At 48.1% G+C, this 17,756-nt stretch overlaps 6 protein-coding genes across 8 annotated transcripts; 2 read left to right on the plus strand and 4 right to left on the minus strand.

The window, feature by feature from the left end:
• Window positions 1–627: 627 nt before the first annotated feature.
• On the plus strand, window positions 628–1,152 carry LOC113564631. The gene is made up of 2 exons (XM_026982968.1): window positions 628–775; window positions 923–1,152. Exon 2 carries the CDS (start codon window positions 940–942, stop codon window positions 1,150–1,152), a length of 213 nt encoding a protein of 70 aa, XP_026838769.1. The 5' UTR covers window positions 628–775; window positions 923–939.
• Window positions 1,153–1,608: 456 nt separating this feature from the next.
• On the plus strand, window positions 1,609–7,060 carry LOC6551354 (regulator of nonsense transcripts 1 homolog). 2 transcript variants are annotated; one of them, XM_001977021.3, is made up of 4 exons: window positions 1,609–1,960; window positions 2,040–2,255; window positions 2,317–5,667; window positions 5,746–7,060. In XM_001977021.3, exons 2-4 carry the CDS (start codon window positions 2,088–2,090, stop codon window positions 5,785–5,787), a joined length of 3,561 nt encoding a protein of 1,186 aa, XP_001977057.1. In that variant the 5' UTR covers window positions 1,609–1,960; window positions 2,040–2,087; the 3' UTR covers window positions 5,788–7,060. The 2 variants fall into 2 exon arrangements, with proteins under 2 accessions (XP_001977057.1, XP_026838753.1); XM_026982952.1 differs by having other exon boundaries at window positions 1,609–2,255.
• Window positions 7,061–7,122: 62 nt separating this feature from the next.
• Window positions 7,123–13,102, minus strand: LOC6551355 (poly(A) RNA polymerase gld-2 homolog B). The gene is made up of 8 exons (XM_001977022.3): window positions 12,783–13,102; window positions 11,105–12,702; window positions 9,555–11,047; window positions 9,021–9,492; window positions 8,749–8,968; window positions 8,550–8,693; window positions 7,989–8,298; window positions 7,123–7,926 (listed from the first exon to the last, which is right to left on the minus strand). The coding sequence occupies exons 2-8, from the start codon at window positions 12,155–12,157 to the stop codon at window positions 7,533–7,535; spliced, it is 4,086 nt and encodes a 1,361-aa protein (XP_001977058.1). The 5' UTR covers window positions 12,158–12,702; window positions 12,783–13,102; the 3' UTR covers window positions 7,123–7,532.
• A 94-nt stretch (window positions 13,103–13,196) lies between these two features.
• On the minus strand, window positions 13,197–15,113 carry LOC6551356 (NADH dehydrogenase (ubiquinone) complex I, assembly factor 6 homolog). Of its 2 annotated transcripts, XM_001977023.3 has the most exons (4): window positions 14,786–15,113; window positions 14,602–14,716; window positions 13,593–14,218; window positions 13,197–13,342 (listed from the first exon to the last, which is right to left on the minus strand). In XM_001977023.3, the coding sequence occupies exons 1-4, from the start codon at window positions 14,965–14,967 to the stop codon at window positions 13,261–13,263; spliced, it is 1,005 nt and encodes a 334-aa protein (XP_001977059.1). In that variant the 5' UTR covers window positions 14,968–15,113; the 3' UTR covers window positions 13,197–13,260. The 2 variants fall into 2 exon arrangements, with proteins under 2 accessions (XP_001977059.1, XP_026838751.1); XM_026982950.1 differs by lacking the exons at window positions 14,602–14,716; window positions 14,786–15,113 and adding an exon at window positions 14,353–14,583 and having other exon boundaries at window positions 13,200–13,342.
• A 536-nt stretch (window positions 15,114–15,649) lies between these two features.
• On the minus strand, window positions 15,650–16,481 carry LOC6551162 (glycine-rich selenoprotein). Its single transcript, XM_001977024.3, has 3 exons — window positions 16,300–16,481; window positions 16,159–16,243; window positions 15,650–16,099 (listed from the first exon to the last, which is right to left on the minus strand). Exons 1-3 carry the CDS (start codon window positions 16,316–16,318, stop codon window positions 15,856–15,858), a joined length of 348 nt encoding a protein of 115 aa, XP_001977060.1. The 5' UTR covers window positions 16,319–16,481; the 3' UTR covers window positions 15,650–15,855.
• A 213-nt stretch (window positions 16,482–16,694) lies between these two features.
• On the minus strand, window positions 16,695–17,713 carry LOC6551163 (glycine-rich selenoprotein). Its single transcript, XM_001977025.3, has 3 exons — window positions 17,535–17,713; window positions 17,383–17,467; window positions 16,695–17,320 (listed from the first exon to the last, which is right to left on the minus strand). The coding sequence occupies exons 1-3, from the start codon at window positions 17,551–17,553 to the stop codon at window positions 17,086–17,088; spliced, it is 339 nt and encodes a 112-aa protein (XP_001977061.1). The 5' UTR covers window positions 17,554–17,713; the 3' UTR covers window positions 16,695–17,085.
• Window positions 17,714–17,756: the final 43 nt, after the last annotated feature.

Genomic DNA, 17,756 nt, shown 5'->3' on the forward strand with positions numbered 1-17,756 from the left:
TAATCTAAAACAATTTGAAATAAATTATGAATAAATAAATATACCCACTAACAAAGTTGGCCCTCGTTTCATTCCAATTCTAAGTGCTTCTCAAATTTGAAGCAACTTTATTTCGGCACGTTTCCCGAAAGTTTGTGGCTTTGAAAAGCAAATCGGGCATTGTAATACCATCACAGTCGAGTTCAAATATATTTACACTTTTGTGTTTGTGAGGGGAGATAGACTATCAGCCAAATCTTCCTGAATTGCAGTATGAAATTGGATTTGCACATCACTTTAAAATTAATCGTTTAATTAAGGTAAGAAAACTGAGTGTGAACCAATTTTTGATTTATGTAAATTCAGAATAAAAAATATATTCGCGCTTCTCTGCTCCATACAAAAAATAAAAGAGGTGAATAATTCAAATAAAATAGCGTCTGTTTTCTATACATATTACAGCAACATTTTCAAACGTTTCTTTTTGATTTACACAAATATTTTTCCAAGTGTATACTTTAAATGCTGTATGCGCATTTTTCGGTTGATTCGCTGTCGCAGTTTGAGGAAAATGCCTGTGTCCCAAACATATGCACATGGCTACATATAAATGAATGCAAATTTCTAAGGCCCTCGCTCAATTCAAGTAAAATACATTTTTTCTGATCCCAAACAGTTTCAGAGACTTGAACGGGACACACGTGCATACATTATACCGATCTTCCAAGGAATTGTTCAGTTTTAAGTATAAAAAAGATTGTATTTTAGTTTTTGTCTATCCCTTAAGACGATCAAAGTGAGTGATGCTAAATAATAAAATGCATCGATGTTAAATAATAATTGATTTATGTAGAAAATCACAAAACAACTCTTTTCCTGTTTAGAGAGTAAATTGAAAATATCATGAAGTTAAAATATTTAAAGCCAATTTAATGTGTTGCAGGTGGACTTAATTCTAAAATGCAAATAAACAGCGATTCAAACCAGGAACAATACTTCAGAAGAAATATTCCAGGAAAAGTTAATGCTGCGGATTTCCCGAGCTATTCCAATAATTTATTTATTGGTTATAAGCTACAATTATTTTTCTGGACAGCAGTATGCTGCTATGTTTTCATGTTTTTGATTTTTCTGGCAATATGTATTTCGATATATGTATATTTTAAAAGCTAATTTAGCGTTAATTTTTTTTTAATTTAAAATTACATGATTACATCTTTGATAATAATGATTGTCTTTGCAACTAGAACTTCAACCAGTTGGACAGTAAAGAATGTTTAAAGGTTTCTTGTTCCTCGATTTTTATGCAAGATATTGTTTTATTCCAACGGTGGTGGATTTATATTTTTGTCAAACTTAATGGCTAAATGCTTGTATTTAAAGGTGTTTTATAAAGTTTCTTATGTAAATACTTTTAAATAAATACGCAATGCAGGAATCCTATGCTTCTTAATTCAACCTTTAGGGGGATATTTTAGCAAACAGTAATGTATTTATTTATAGCATTAATTTCTTACTAACATATTAAAACAATTTTACAAATAATAATAAACAAAATACTGAAACGCCCGGCATCGATACTATTTATAGTCACCTTGCTCATCAGTAGCGATTACTTATTATCGATAGGCATAGAACCGCTGTCATTCGCTGTTATCGATAGACTCCTCGTGAGTCAAATGAAACTGCCGTATTTTTAACACTGACAAAGCAGGCCGGGCAATTTTGTTGAACAAGCGAGAATTCGTTCACTTTTTTATATCCTACGTGCCCCCACGAGCGTGGAAATCTCGAACTGACTCGATTCAGAATACACAATAGCCACAGCTTCGAAGAAGCGCCGAACGGCGGGCTCCCGAATCCGAAAGCGCCAAACGCACACACCATACCATAATCATCGCGGCCACGCTCCAAGCTTAGGAATTTGCCTATTCCGGAAACCCGGACCAAGCGATCTGTGCTCCTGGAACGGGTACTGCAGGTGAGCGTCCGCCCCAACCGGGCAACGTACCCATCCACCAGTGCGCATTGCTAACTAGATCTCACCGCGATCCCCGCAGAAACGCAGCAAAATTATCAACCTTGGGTGAGAAGAAACAGCAGGCGCCATGAGCGTGGACACGTACGCGCCCAGCTCGGCGCTCTCGTTCCTGGACATGGACGACAATGAGCTGCTTCCGGGTGCGGATACGCAACCCACCCAGTACGATTACCGGGACTTTACCATGCCTTCCACCTCGCAGAGCCAGACGCAGAACGATCAGCTGGAGCTGCACGTGAGTTGGCCACCAAACAGTCCATGAAACCCTGATTGCATCTACCCTTTTCAATTTACAGCCTCGCCGTTCTGGCGGGGACGCGAATCCGCGACTGGCGAGCATCACCAACGATCTGGCCGATCTGCAGTTCGAAGAGGAGGATGACGAGGGGGGCAGCTCGTACGTGAAGGAGCTGCCGGTGCATGCGTGCAAATACTGCGGCATCCATGATCCAGCCACGGTGGTTATGTGCAACAATTGCCGCAAATGGTTTTGCAACGGACGTGGCAGCACCTCCGGTTCGCACATCATCAATCATCTGGTGAGGGCAAAGCATCGCGAGGTGACGCTCCATGGGGAAGGTCCCCTGGGCGAGACAATCCTGGAGTGCTACTCCTGTGGTGTGCGCAACGTGTTTGTGCTTGGCTTCATTCCGGCCAAGGCCGATTCTGTGGTCGTGCTGCTCTGCCGCCAGCCGTGTGCCGCCCAGAATTCGCTAAAGGACATGAACTGGGACCAGGAACAGTGGAAACCTCTAATTGCAGACCGCTGCTTTTTGCCTTGGCTGGTAAAGCAGCCCAGCGAACAGGGACAACTGCGCGCGCGCCAAATCTCAGCGGCCCAGATCAATAAGCTGGAAGAGCTATGGAAGGACAATATTGAGGCCACGTTCCAGGATCTGGAGAAGCCAGGCATCGACTCGGAGCCAGCACAAGTGCTGCTTCGCTACGAGGATGGCTATCAGTACGAGAAAACCTTCGGGCCGCTGGTCCGCCTTGAGGCCGACTACGACAAGAAGCTGAAAGAGTCGGCCACCCAGGAGAACATCGAGGTACGCTGGGATGTGGGCCTGAACAAGAAGACCATTGCCTACTTTACGCTGGCGAAGACCGACTCCGACATGAAGCTCATGCATGGCGACGAGCTTCGCCTGCACTACGTAGGCGAGCTGTACATCCCATGGAGCGAGATCGGCCACGTTATCAAGGTACCGGACAATTTCGGCGATGACGTCGGCCTGGAGCTGAAAACCTCATCGAATGCCCCCGTTAAGTGCACCAGCAACTTTACGGTGGACTTCATATGGAAGTGCACTTCATTTGATCGCATGACGCGTGCCTTGCGAAAATTCGCTATAGATCGCAACTCGGTGTCGAACTATATTTACTCCCGTCTGTTGGGTCACGGTCGTCCGGATTCCAACGACGAGGTGCTGTTTCGCGGACCACAGCCCAAGCTCTATAGTGCCCCGCATCTGCCCGATTTGAATCGCAGTCAGGTGTACGCCGTAAAACATGCCCTTCAGCGTCCGCTCTCGCTGATCCAAGGGCCGCCCGGAACCGGCAAAACCGTGACATCGGCCACCATCGTTTACCAGTTGGTCAAGCTGCATGGTGGCACAGTGCTGGTGTGCGCTCCCAGCAACACAGCCGTGGATCAGCTAACAGAGAAGATCCACCGCACAAACCTGAAAGTGGTGCGTGTGTGCGCCAAAAGTCGCGAGGCTATCGATAGCCCAGTCAGCTTCCTGGCGCTGCACAACCAAATCCGCAATATGGAGACCAACTCGGAGCTAAAGAAGCTCCAGCAGCTGAAAGACGAGACTGGCGAGCTGAGCTCAGCGGACGAAAAGCGCTACCGCATCCTGAAACGCGCCGCCGAGAACCAACTGCTGGAGGCGGCCGACGTCATCTGCTGCACATGCGTGGGCGCCGGCGATGGACGTCTATCACGCATCAAGTTCACCTCGATCCTGATCGATGAGTCTATGCAGTCGACGGAGCCGGAGTGCATGGTGCCAGTGGTGCTGGGCGCCAAGCAGCTGATCCTCGTGGGCGATCACTGCCAGCTGGGACCGGTTGTTATGTGCAAGAAAGCAGCTCGTGCCGGCCTATCGCAAAGTCTGTTCGAGCGCCTGGTGGTGTTGGGCATCCGTCCGTTCCGGCTGGAGGTGCAGTATCGTATGCACCCCGAGCTGTCCCAGTTCCCGTCCAACTTCTTCTACGAGGGCTCGCTGCAGAACGGCGTCTGCGCGGAGGATCGTCGCCTTAAGCTGGATTTCCCCTGGCCGCAGCCAGAAAGACCGATGTTTTTCCTGGTGACCCAGGGACAGGAGGAGATTGCCGGCTCCGGTACCTCGTTCCTCAACCGCACAGAGGCGGCCAACGTGGAAAAGATCACGACGCGATTCCTCAAGGCAGGCATCAAGCCGGAACAAATTGGAATCATCACGCCTTACGAGGGTCAGCGCGCGTACCTGGTGCAGTACATGCAATACCAGGGCAGCCTGCACTCTCGCCTCTACCAGGAGATTGAGATCGCCAGCGTGGACGCGTTCCAAGGACGCGAGAAGGACATCATTATCATGTCGTGCGTGCGATCCAACGAGCGTCAGGGAATCGGCTTTTTGAACGACCCACGTCGCCTTAACGTGGCCCTCACCCGGGCGAAGTACGGCATCATCATTGTGGGCAATCCCAAAGTGCTAGCCAAGCAGCAACTGTGGAACCACCTGCTCAACTTCTACAAGGACCGTAAGGTGCTCGTCGAGGGATCGCTGAATAACCTCAAGGAGTCGCTCATCCACTTCCAGAAGCCCAAGAAGCTCGTCAACAGCATGAACATTGGGGCACACTTTATGTCCACCATGATTGCGGATGCCAAGGAAGTAATGGTGCCGGGCTCCATTTACGATCGCAGTGGCGGTTACGGCCAAGGTCGCCAAATACCGGCTCAGACCATGAATGGCGGGCAGTACGGCGGCAGTGGAGGTGGTCCCTACGGAAACTCACCCCTCGGTTACGGTGCTCCCAGCTCCAATTCCATGATGGGCTTCGGCCTGGGTAGTGGAGGCAATGGTGGTGCCGGTGGTAACAACAACTTCGGAAACGCTGGCGGGGCAGGACCCAGTTGGGCGGCTGCCCACCTGCACCACGACTCTATTGGCTACATATCCAACGAGCACGGAGCAGCAGCGCTGGGCAACATGCCAGTCCCGGTTGGCATGTTCATGAACATGAGCAATCTTCCGCCGCGGTTCTACAACCAGCACCAGCAGGCGATCATGGCGGCCAAGCAGAATCGCGCCATTCAACAGCAGTCGGGTAACTTCACTCCGGCTAATTCGGGAGTTGGAGTCACTGGATCCGGAGCAGGCGCCTCCCTAGTGGGCAATAAGAAAACCCAGAAACTGGGAAAATTGCGCGCAGCTGGTGGTGGGACTGGTGGAGCACCGGCAACAGGAGGACCAGGCGGCCAGACGGGCTCCATATGCAGTGCTACTCCGTTCAGTCAGCAGCCGGTACCTTTGTCGCTGCAGATGACCCAGCCCAGCGGATTTGCTCTCTCCCAGCAGCCGGAACTTTCGCAGGACTTTGGGCAAATATCGCAGATGGACGGTTTGCTATCCCAGGATGTCGCCTTTAATGTGGTAAGTGTGGCATTGATAGTTTTCAAATGTATAATGCTAAGCAATGCCCATCGTAATCAAATTATCCGTGTGTTGCAGGCGGGCGAGCGCAGTTTGAATCAGTTCTCACAGCCTTATTGAGAATCCGGCCGGAGGTGCACCAACTACAAACGATAACAAGCAACCCAAACGAAACAACAACAAACTCAACTTTGAAGTCATCATCAAGGAGTAGCATCAGTAGGCAGCAGGAACAAAGCAAAGTGGACTATCATGGGAACAACGACAGATGCGGGAAACAATGCGACAATGCGACCTAGGAACATGAGGACAAAGCGGGACATTAAAGACGGCAAATCGAGACGAAACAGTGTGGCAGATAGAGACCGAGATGGCAAGATGTGGAGTGCGTTATGAGGAAGACTGAGATGGAGGAGGGATGTCGAAAGATCGAAAATCGAGAGCATATCACTGTAGGCTGCCAGGGGATGCACTGCTGCAGCCGCTGTTCCCGAAACGCCGCGGGCCGGGCCATGGAGTCTTAGCCAGGCGACTTGCCACTGGCCCCCGGCCATTGGGCATTGGCCATTGGTCATGAGTGCGCTCCTAAGACGGAGTTCGCCAACGGATGAGCCAGCCTGCCAGCAAGGCGCCACACAAGATGCCCTTGAAACGACGATGGACAACTTCTCGACACGTTTCTTTTCTGTTTTGCCAGCCAGGATTCGCAGCCGGAGCCTAACACGCAAAGACGCAATCACTCCCGCCCAGGACACGTATTCACCAAGTGGCTTACCTTCTAACCTTATTCTGGCCTCCAGTGCAGCAGCCAATCCTTAGCTCCTGTTCTAACATTTTCCCACCCAAAGCGGTTTACTCACACCGATCCCCATATATGTATGCCCACTGTTGTACATTTTTTCGACTCTTTTTTGATTACTGTATGCATTTGTTATCCTAACAAACACGAAAAAACACGAAAAAAATCAAACAAAACAAACAAAAAAATTCAAGACAAAGCAAAATCAAATTCAAAAAACACGGATACACATTTTTAATCGCACGGGAACGCTGGCGGATCCCCCAAAGCGGATGCAGGCTTCCAGCGCAGTTCGGAAATCGAATGATTGATAAGGAAACGCACTGCGATACTCCAATTAAACTACACCACAAACAATAACAAACCGAACCAACGGAATAAAGGGTCAATATCAGAAAGGGTTAATAATTAATAATACTAAGGCAGTTACAGATGCCTGTTCATTGTTTTTAAAACGACATGAAGGTGGTATATTTTTTCTATACATTGTGAGTTAATTCTTCCTCCATGCGACTCTTTGTTTCAATAAAATGGAACATTTTTTTTGAAATTGAAATAAAGAATTTAAGTTTTCCCTTGCGAAAAAACCAGTAAGTGCGCGGAGTATTTTCTGTTTGGGGCATGTGAAATGTGAATTTACACTCGAGGCACTTGGCTATTTTGTTGCTTGTTTTTTATTTTACAGAACTTGCAGTTTTACATTTTCGGATGACATATTGTTTTTCAAAAAGATACATACACACCACTGGAGGAACGAACATCGCACACCTGCCTCCTCCACCTCCGTGGCTGTTTACAATAATTAATGGAATGCGAGCAAACATTTTGAGTTTTCAAGGGTATAAATATGTGAATATAATAACATTTAACAAGATAATGCATTAAAAGTGTATTGAAATTCGATTCCAGTCGGGCTTTCACGTTGTTTTCCGTACGGATTGTTCGGATTTGCTTGAATTTCAATTTACAAGGTTTCCTGTTTCGCTTTAACATTGCTGCACATATTACTTATCTATTTATTTTCTTCATTTTTGTAAGTACCATAAAGTTCTTGGTTCGGCTCCAATCAGACGACATGCGCTGCAGGCGTTTCGGCAAAGGTCGAGGCTGCATCCGGGTTCAATTTGCTGGACGCTGGATTGGCACCTCCTCCTCCAGCACTTCGCTGCTCGAACTGCTGCTGCTGGGGAAAGTGCTCGGGCACGTGGTGAATGGGGCGGAAGATGGTGGCCAGGTCGAGGGTGTGATCGAGGCGACGTGCCGAGACCAGGAAGACGGCCTTCACACGCTCAAATGTGGGTGCATCATAGACGGATCGCGCCGTATTCGACAGATCGAAGGGCTCCTCGATGTTCAGCTCCTTCCACTGGTAGACATCGTTCTTGGGGCTTTTCGCCATGCGACATGTGGAAACCGGCAGGATACCACCAGTTCGAATAGAGATGGCAAAGTTCCGGAAGCTGTAGGCACACGAACGAGGGCGGATTAAATTCCATGCACTAAGGATCAGATCGGGACTTACTCAAAGCTACTGTAGTACTTGAAGAAACCCAGAAGGTGCTCCCCGAGCGTCTGGGTGTTCAGCGCCTGGTAGGGCTCGATCGGTTCGATGAGATCCAGATCCAGGCAGTCCGGTTGTCCCAGCTGGAACTTCTCCGGGTACAGGGAGTGCAGGCAGGGCAAGACGTGGGGTACACAGGCGTGCTGCAGGTAGTGCAGCACCATTAGCACCAGCGAGTAGCTGGATATGGTCATGCGCTTGGCATCGTTGATGTCGTGATACTGGGCCCAGAGCTTCACAATCACCACTAGTGGTCGTGTTCGCCAATCCACTACAAGGATACCAGGATTTCTTATAAACGGAGTATTCCAAAGTGGGCCACACAATTGACAACGAACATATTCGAGTCACACGACAACTAAGGATCTTAAACTTACTTGCAACATTATCCTTTGAAAGGATTGCTAGCTAGCTTTTAGAACATTTAGGACAGGCACACCATTGGATTCATTGACAAGAACATGAGGAATTTTCAAGGCACAATTGCATTTAGGGACGAACTGACTCTGAAGAACATCTTACTTTGGGCGTAAAGTTGCAGCAGGTAGGTGTTTTTGATACCCACGCAGTTGTTGAAGTTCAGATCGACCTCGATTCCGTTGGTGATGTCCTTGAAGCGCAGGATCGGCACTCTCGCCTCGATCAGATTGAAGTCCTGGAAAACCTCTGCAAACGACAGTCACTCTGTTCCGCAATCAGTACACGGAATTCGTTGTCTTACCCGTGTCCTTCAAAACCGCGTTAAATAAAGTGAGAATGATCAGCGCCTCCGTGCGCTTCTCATTGTGGAAATGCTGGTGCTGGTGCTGGTGGTACTGATGCTGGTGGGGATGTACGCCCTGCTCGGGCAGCAGACACATGTCGATGTCGGACGTGTCCGTGCCGAAGCCCGTGATGGTCGATCCAACTAGGCAGATGCGATACCTCTCGAACATCGGTTGCTGCATTTGCATTACATTTAATAATGTTCATCATTAGATTAGCTTTACTTACGTGCATCCATAGGTACAAGTACCGCCAGAGGCGCATTTTAAGCTTAAACTTCTTGTGCGTTTGCTGGGCGCCCCGGAATCTCTTCCAGATTTCCGCCGACAGGTTGTCGTACTTGCACATGCAGATGAGCTTCTCCGGCTGCACGGTGACCTCAATGTTCCGCGCCTGGGCCAAGTAGCGATCGGGCGGCAGGAGCATCTCGTACCAAGGCCCTCCGGCTGCAGCAGCCACTGGAGTCGGGTTCGGCGATGAGATCGACGGATGTGGTGGTGGTGGCGGCGGGCGGTGCGGGACATAGGAGCTCATTGCGTGTCCGCCCATCTGCCCATGTGGACGGTGACTGGCATGCGATGGAGGATGTAGCTGGTGCACAGGATGCTGCACACGCATCTCGGCCAGATGCGGAGACAGCTGAGCAGATCCCAGTGCGCTGGGAGTGGGCGAAATGGAGAGGTGGCCACTATGGCCCAAGCTGCAAATAGTAATGACTCGGTCACCTTGGCTTCATGTGGCTTAGGCCCGCACCGGACTTACCGACTACGATTGCTTGTACCGCTCCAGTGAGACTCACTGCCAAGTGAGGATGAGGAAAGCGCTGGCGATGCGGGTCGTACTGCAACGGCATTCCCATCCTTGTTGTGCGGCGATGTTCCGGCTCCAGCTCCACTTCCGCAGCTGGATCCGTAGGATGCCGGGTAGCAGGGCGAGTTGGAGTGCGGCCGCACGGTTGCTGGACCCTGGCCCGGATTGCAGAACCTGTCGGCAAAGTGAAAGAACATATGTGGCGGTGGCGGCGGTGGAGGATGTGAGCTCGCCCCAATCGGGATTGGGTGCGACGATGGCTGCTGCTGCTGCTGCTGGGGTGGAATAATGTAGTGCCCCGACTGATTATAACTTGGACTCGTGGACAACTTGTCGCCACTGGCGGCCGCCGCAGTAATGGCCTCGTCCAGCTGGGCGCAGCTTATCATTTTGGTGGGCGTAGTTGTGGTCGCCGGCGACAGCAATCCGTGTCCACCAAGCATGGCCAGCGGTGGCGGTGGAAACATGTTCCGAACGTGGTTTGCTGGCGCAGCTAAAACAGAACCGGACACCGCAGCAGATACGGAGTGAGCTGCCGGTGGCAGTGGTCTGTCCACAGTGGTCGGCGTTGTGCTCGAAATGTTCGGCTTGCTGAGCTGCGAAGGCTTGACCACCGGTGTCGATCCTGATGCTGATGCAGCTTCGCTGGTGGTCTCCGTGTCCACATGAATATAAGTAAGATTATAGATATTTTGGTGCTCGGCGCGCGTGGGCGTGGAACCAACCTCGCCCGTCATTGGGTTATAGCTGTGCTGGTAGTATCCATTCTTGTTATTCCCATTCTGCATCCGGCGGTGCATAGCGTTGAAGTGGCTGCTGGCCAAGATCTCGATCGTCTGCTGCTGCTGATGTGGATGGTGGTGCTGTTGCTGTCCAGATGCGGATCTGTCCGCTGGATCACCACTCTTTCCCGGTGGACTGTAGTGCATCTTCTTGTTAATGCCGCTGCCGTTTTCGCTGTGCTTCCGGCGGAAGTGGGGATGCGTGTGCTGCTCCTGCTGGGCATGATGCTGCTGCTGCTGCTGCTGTTGCTGATGCTGCTGCTGATGCTGGTATTGCTGATAGACATTCTGGGCATTGCGGTACCGCTGCTGCTGCTGTTGGTAGCCAGATCCCGCCGACTGATGTCCATACTGATGCCGTGAAAAGTTTCTGTTGCCGTTGCCCATTATGTTGCTGCTGCTGCTGTTGCTGCCCGTATTTCTGCTGCTGTGCTGGCTGGACTTCTCAGTGCTATCCGGCAGCATTTCCTTCTGCAGGAAGGAGGCGATCGTCAGCTGCTTGGGCTGCGAATAGTAATATGGATAGTAGTTGTGGTGCTGATGCTGCTGATAGCCCGAGTTGCGTCTGTGCTCGAGAGACAGCGACTGCTGTTGCTGCTGCTGCTCCGATGCTGCAGCTGCTGCTACTGCGGCCGCCGACACAACTGCTGCGACCGTTTCCTTCTGAAAGAAATCATGGATTAAGCCGGGAGTCGAAAGCATATCTAAGGAACCACTCACATCTTTGAGCTGATTGGCGCTTGTCTGTGGGTAATTGGTTTTCCAGAAGCTAAGAGGTTGCTGTCGCGGTCGCTGCTTAGCCGACTGATCTTGATCCTGGTCCTGCTCCTGGCACTTACCTATGGTTTCTTCTGTGCCGCTGCCGGCGCCCGACGCATTTCCCGTGTACCTTCTGCTGTTGCAGCGACCAGTGCCAGTGACCTCCGCATCCGCCGATTCTGCTGCCGCTTCCGAGCTTCCAGATTCCGACTCCGATTTGCGATAGTAGGCGCCAGTTGCGTCTGCTGATGAGGAGTTGCGCTGCTTGGTAACATTGCTACTGGTGTTGTTATTTCTGCAGCTGATATTATTGTTATTAATGTTGTTGCTGCCGCTGCCGCTACTGTTCTCATTAACCCATTTGGCTGGCTTTATTCTGTTGCTGCAACTGATGATGCTGCTGCTGCTACTGCTGGTGTTGTTGTTACCGCTGCTGCTGCTGTTGTTGTTGTTGCTGCTGTCGCTAGACTTGCAATCAGACACAATATTTTGATTCTTCATCAGCACATCGTTGTTGTTCGTCGCCTGCTGCTCTTGTTGCAGCTGCACTTGCTGTTGCTGCTGCTGCTGCTGCCGCTGGAAGTACGAAGATTGATGCTGCTGCTGCTGCTGCAGACTGTTGTTGCTGTTGCCATTGCCAAAGTATTTCTTTCGGGCCCACGAGTGACTGTTGTTGTTGTTGTTGCTGCTGCTGCTGTTGTTGCAGTAGTGCAGCTGCTGCTGTCCCTTGTTGGCCTCGTTGTTGTTGCTGCTGGTGCTGCCGTTGCTGCTGTGGCAACTATTCACCTGGCGCAGCAGATTGGCCGTCTTATTGTTGTACTTTCCAAGCTTCAGATGACATTGTCCCGGCTTGCAACTCGGCGATCCGGCGGACACTAGGGGCCGGAACTCGAGTTGCTGCGACTGCTGCTGCTGTTGCTGCTGCACGGTCGTGTTGCATGTTGCTGTGGCGCTGCTCTCGGCAACATCTGCGGCAAAGATCTTCATGTCGCCGGATATGCGGGTGGTGAACATAGCCCAGGTTCGGGAAATCTAGGGTATGTAGCTGTCGTGGCTCGAGTTTTGGGTATAAAAAATTGCTCGGCCCGTGCGCTCAATTGCTTAGAACTAGTTTTAAGTTAGCATAAAATTAGGTTTAATTTTTTTAGATTCTTTTTCGAGTTCGAAAACTTTTTTAGATTTTTTTATTATTTTTTGTTTTTGTTTTGATTTATTATAAATTGTGTATTTTTATATTTTTTAATTTTGTAGGTTTTCTTTCCTTTTTGTATTTTGCTGCTTTTAGTCATATATACTTTATTTCATTTCAGGATTTTTAAATATTGACTGACTTTTACTTTCAACGGCCACCAGTGTAAAAGTACCGTATTTTCACACACACTCTCCTAAGTTTCGTAAATTGCGATCTCCTTGCCTCTCCTCTCTCTCTCTCAATCTCTTTTCTTTTCTTCTCGTTTCGTTGTGTGTGATAGGAGGGCCACAAAGAACCGTTACATGCGAGGAGAACCGAAATCGCTACGTAAAGTGGGCAAAATAAAAAAGGCAATAAAGCCCGGCAACTGAAAGAAGGGAATATGAGCGGAAAATAAGCGTTTACAACGTTTAATTTCGAAGTGCGAAAATAGCGCCAAAAACTCACCATTGCCAAAAATTCGGGGGTGTTGCAATTTTCCCGGAACCGGGAAGCGGAAACCGGAAACGGGACCAAAAACAAACGGTGCTTATCTTGTTGAGCGATCGTCGCACTGCTCCGTTCTCAATAATATCCAACACACACTTTCCACATCAATTCTAACAATCATAAAAAACTAAAACTGCGCCTGAAACGCTCTGAAATCAGCTAGCAACTACTGTACCGTACCAATCGGGGCTTGAATCGTATCCAACGATAGCTTCATCGGGACGACCCTTTGGTCCACCTGTGATCGATAGTATTCGCCTCCCGATTCGTAGCGAGATAACGATATTCCAGCCACGTCTTAACCCTTTTCATCCAAAAGAAGCCTAGGAACCCTTTTGCTTGGATCACAGAAAATGTAAAATATGTTATTTTAAAATTGTTTTTATTAAAGAAGTCAACAATGAAGCATTTCGCACTACTACTAACATAATGGCTATCAGAACCGATTAAACAGCGACTTCCAGAATAAACGTGCTGGCAGTAAGGTGTCGCGGCCTACGCAACTCTTGTGGGTTAGCCTATAAGATGGGAAAAGATTTGATGAGCATGGGGTTTATTATAAGAATATAAGTATTCCACGAATACTGAACAAAAAATCGAAATGTAGCCAGCATTTGAACTGAAGAAGTAGGAAAGAAAACGGAAATCGTACTAATAATTGGATAAGAATGACATCTTAACTACGAGGGAAAGCTAGTTGCTTCTCTTAATGGTCGTAATATAAAACAAACGAATATAAATCAAAGGAATAGAAAAAAAGGAACTCACAGGAAGTTGGCACGGCGCAGGCGCTCCAAATATGCGTCCGTGGCCACGGCGGAGAGGAAGATCTTGCGCACCTGCGGCGGCACCTTATCATGGAGCTGCCTGGCGAGCTTCAGGTGCGTGTTAGCGGCACTGGCCACATCGAATATGCAGTCCTCGACACCCTTGTCGCCGCTCTTGGAGCGAATGATGCGCTCCTGACTAACGCCATGCAACACCAGCACCTCGAGCGGGATGCAAGGCGCCTGCTGACGTCCTGCCAGCGGTATGGATCGCAGCAGGGTGGCGATGCCCTGGGCTTTGCCCAAGTGGGAGGCGGCATGATCAGCGTTTAGGTCACGTACTCCGCCTACCTCCAACAGCAGCAGCAGTAGCGAGGAGAAGGTCTGTTCCGTGTACTCCTCCAGCTCGCGTATCGACTCAAATGCATGGGAGGGCGGACGTTCACGTGCTGTGACCAGACGACGCAAATAGACCTTATTAAGCTTGCGACTGCCCACCGTGTGTTTAAGTTCGCGCAGAACAGGCTGGTCCTCCACGTATGATCGTTGTGAATCCTGCTCAAAGCACTTATCTATGGAGTCGTGCCAGAACTTAAGGCGCATTTTCGCTATTTGCGGCTCAATTTGCTGCAAGGATATGGAATGGCAAACATATTGTTAGACAAAATATATAAGATTATATAAACTATTAAGTGCGAAGGAATAAACATTAAATGGGGAATATTCAAAATATACGCACTGCTGTTGAGAATTTCTCTTACCATTTGAAAAGGAGAGAAATACAACTCCCTCAATGGCTTTATTAAAATAGACCAATATATTCCTTAACTGCTTTGTAAAAGCGCTCGAACTACTCGTAAGTTGCGGACAAAAGCCAATGATGGCAATGATGGCCAATGATGATGACTATGGATAATACTGATAAGGAGCTAAAGCTCCTTTTGAAGCTGAACAGCCACGTTATTCTGACTTATGAAGTAAGTCCCAATGAATTCTGATGACCCACTCACATGGCCGCTGACCGATCTGGAGACCTCCACATTGAATGCCCGCAGGGCGAAAGCAGCTCGTCGCAGTTCCCGCGGCAGGAGCAGGGTGCACAGGTAGTTCTCGTAGTCGTATTTCCTAGTTACCCGGAAAAGATTCTTATTCAATTATAAGTATAAATTGAATCGCCAAGCTTGTGCTACTTACTCCACTAGACTCATGCAATGTTTGGCCCCGTATCCATTCTTGTCCACCTCAACCACTTTCTTCTCCTTCGGATCTGCATTGATATTGGCCTCCTGATGAATTCCGGCATGTCTCACAACTTCCTGGCCGGATTTGGCGTTAAATAACAATCGGCAATTCCAATTTCGCACCAGGCGCCGCATCTGTGCTTCTTCTTTTCACCAGTCAACTGAACATATGTTCCCACCGGCGCTGCCAGATCGCACTCAGCCTGTCAAAAAGTGGCTACATTTGGGCTATCATCGATTATTCGGAACCCATTTTTGGCGGAAGATTCAAAATCATGAATTTAATTTATAATCGATTGGTCTATTCTGTTTCTACATTCTATATTCGAGCTAGATCATCATTTTTGGCATGGGATTGCATTTTTGACAAAAATCGATTCCCAGATTTTTTGTGAAAAAAAAATCAGTATTTTGGTCATAACACTTGAAATAATTGTCCGAATGTGGAATGTCATATCCCGTTGAGCTCGTAATTTAAATCCCAATCGATTTGGATTCAAATTTGAGAATTGTAATTTTTTTCAATTTTTTGCAAATTTGGATGATGGTACCCCTTACAAAAAATGCGAAATTTGACCAAAAAATTTATTTTCCCAACTCGGACAAAAAGTGATAGGGATGATTAGTATTGGTAATTAGGATCAAAAAACTGTAATTACCTTAGCTGTGTGACCATTTTTAGCCAAGTTATACAGAAAAAACCATTCGGAAATATTGCATTTTTAACAGAAATCGATTCCCAGATTTTTTGTAAAAAAAATAATCAGTATTTAATGTGGAATGTCATACCTCGTTGAGCTCGATTTGATTCATTGTAAGTTAGGAAATTAATAAGTTTATTATTATAAATATATTTGAATGCATATGAATGCATATTTAGAATTTGCTCAATCCAAAACCATAGGACTAATTAGAACCATAATATATTTGATACAAAATTGCCGCATCACGGAGGTGAGATGGATTAGGTATTGGAGCATCTTGGTTAAGCAGTCTGGGAACCAAAACGCATGAACTATTGCTTTAGCCGCAGCATCCTCCAGCACTACAGGATTGGGAGGGCGGCGGTATGCGCCCAATTCGTCGGTTGGGCCTTAATCCGCCTCCGCCATATCCACCTCCTCCTCCTCCACCGCCTCCACCTCCACCACCACCACCACCTCCTCCTCCGCCTCCGCCCCAGCTGCTACTTCCCCATCCGCTTCCTCGACGGGAGTTGTCTCCGTTGTTATCATTTCCAGTGAATGGAGACAGGAACGATGCAAACCTGAAAAGAAGGTTATGGGTTAACGCATCCCAGACTTGGTACATCCATTAATCACTTACAACTGCTTGATGGCAAACCATATACCCACGAAGATGGCCAAAACCCGTCTCAAGTCCCAAGGACGTTTCTCCCATAGGCGACCATCTGCAAAACAAAGGGTTGAGCACTCTGGAGACATCATGCTCATCAATTGCACTCACTTTGATCGACGTACGCCATTTTAAGGCGAAATTAGCATGCAATACCTTTTGTTTCGTTCAAACTTTTAACTTTTAAATCTGGGCCAACGCAAATTTTTTGATCTGATTGTATACAAAACAAAAATTGACGTGGTGTTTAGAGATGGACAGCTGAACCAGCTGATGATACAACAAATATCGCACGATGTCATTCGATAGTAACAGAATAATGTTAATATTAATACATGTATTGATAAATTTTTAAATTGAATTTGAAAAAACACATTGCTTAGAAACATATTAAAACAGCGATGATACAACAAATATCGCACGATGTCATTCCGATAGTCATGTATGGATAAATTTTAAATTGAATTTGAAAAACACACATTGTTTACGAACATATTAAAACAGCGTTTTTGCAAAAGTTATGCTTGGTATTTATTTATGTATTTCACCAGAATAACTATGTATTTCTTTTTGGGTACTGTGACTTTGTACTTATTAATTCGCCATTATAAACCCGCAGACCGATATAAAAAACTCCTAGCAATATATTGGAGTTAGTTGATAAATGGAACCGACGACGGCCACGTAAGCAGCGACCCAGGAATCAGTGAATAATCGTATTCAGCAGTTGTCCGCTCGAGTACGAGTTTAAAACAACTGCGTCATATGCGCCACATGGGCGGGATCAGCCGTGATTTCTAGGCCATTGGAAATGCTGCTGAACGCGGCCAGCCTTCTGTCGGCGCGACATCCTCCCAAGAGTGCAAGAGTCTTGGGAAACGGATGTCGCTACTATCCTCATCCGCCTCCAGCGGGCATATTGCAGCTCATAGTCGTCTGAATGCGTCCGATCCGGCGGTTTGGTCTTAGTCCTCCTGATCCAGATCCAGGTCTTCCTCCTCCTCCGCCGCCGCCTCCACCACCACCACCTCCACCGCCGCCTCCCCATCCTCCTCCGCCGCCCCATCCATTTCCGCGCCGCGGATTGGCCTGGTTATCGTTGCCCGTAAAGGGAGCGAGGAATGTAAGGAACCTGCGGGGAAATCGTGCTGCATTAGCTGTATTTCACGACGCGTAGTCCAGTGCTCAACTCACAGCTGCTTGATGGCAAACCATATCCCGACGAACAGCTCCACAATCCGTCGCCAGTCCCAAGGACGCTTCTCCCACACGCGCCCATCTGTGGAATTAGGCCAATGCGAAATGTTATGGAAATTCCAGGGTGCAGTTAAGTCAATGATACTCACTATGGTCGATGTACACCATGGCGCCTCGCTATCCTCCAGGATGCTCCAGCCACCCCCAATTTATTGCACAATTTTATGAAGATATATCTTACAGATCAAAATATCAAAATACTATTAGGGATGGGCCAGTTCCGATGTCAAGTCACTGGCCTTGTTCACAATAAACATCTGTATGCCGCCTATCGATAGATGAAGCGGTGTTGGTGAACGCGAATTGAGTAG

Source organism: Drosophila erecta, unplaced genomic scaffold, assembly GCF_003286155.1.
Source record: "Drosophila erecta strain 14021-0224.00,06,07 unplaced genomic scaffold, DereRS2 tig00000279-arrow-arrow-pilon, whole genome shotgun sequence".
Lineage (NCBI taxonomy): Eukaryota > Metazoa > Arthropoda > Insecta > Diptera > Drosophilidae > Drosophila > Drosophila erecta.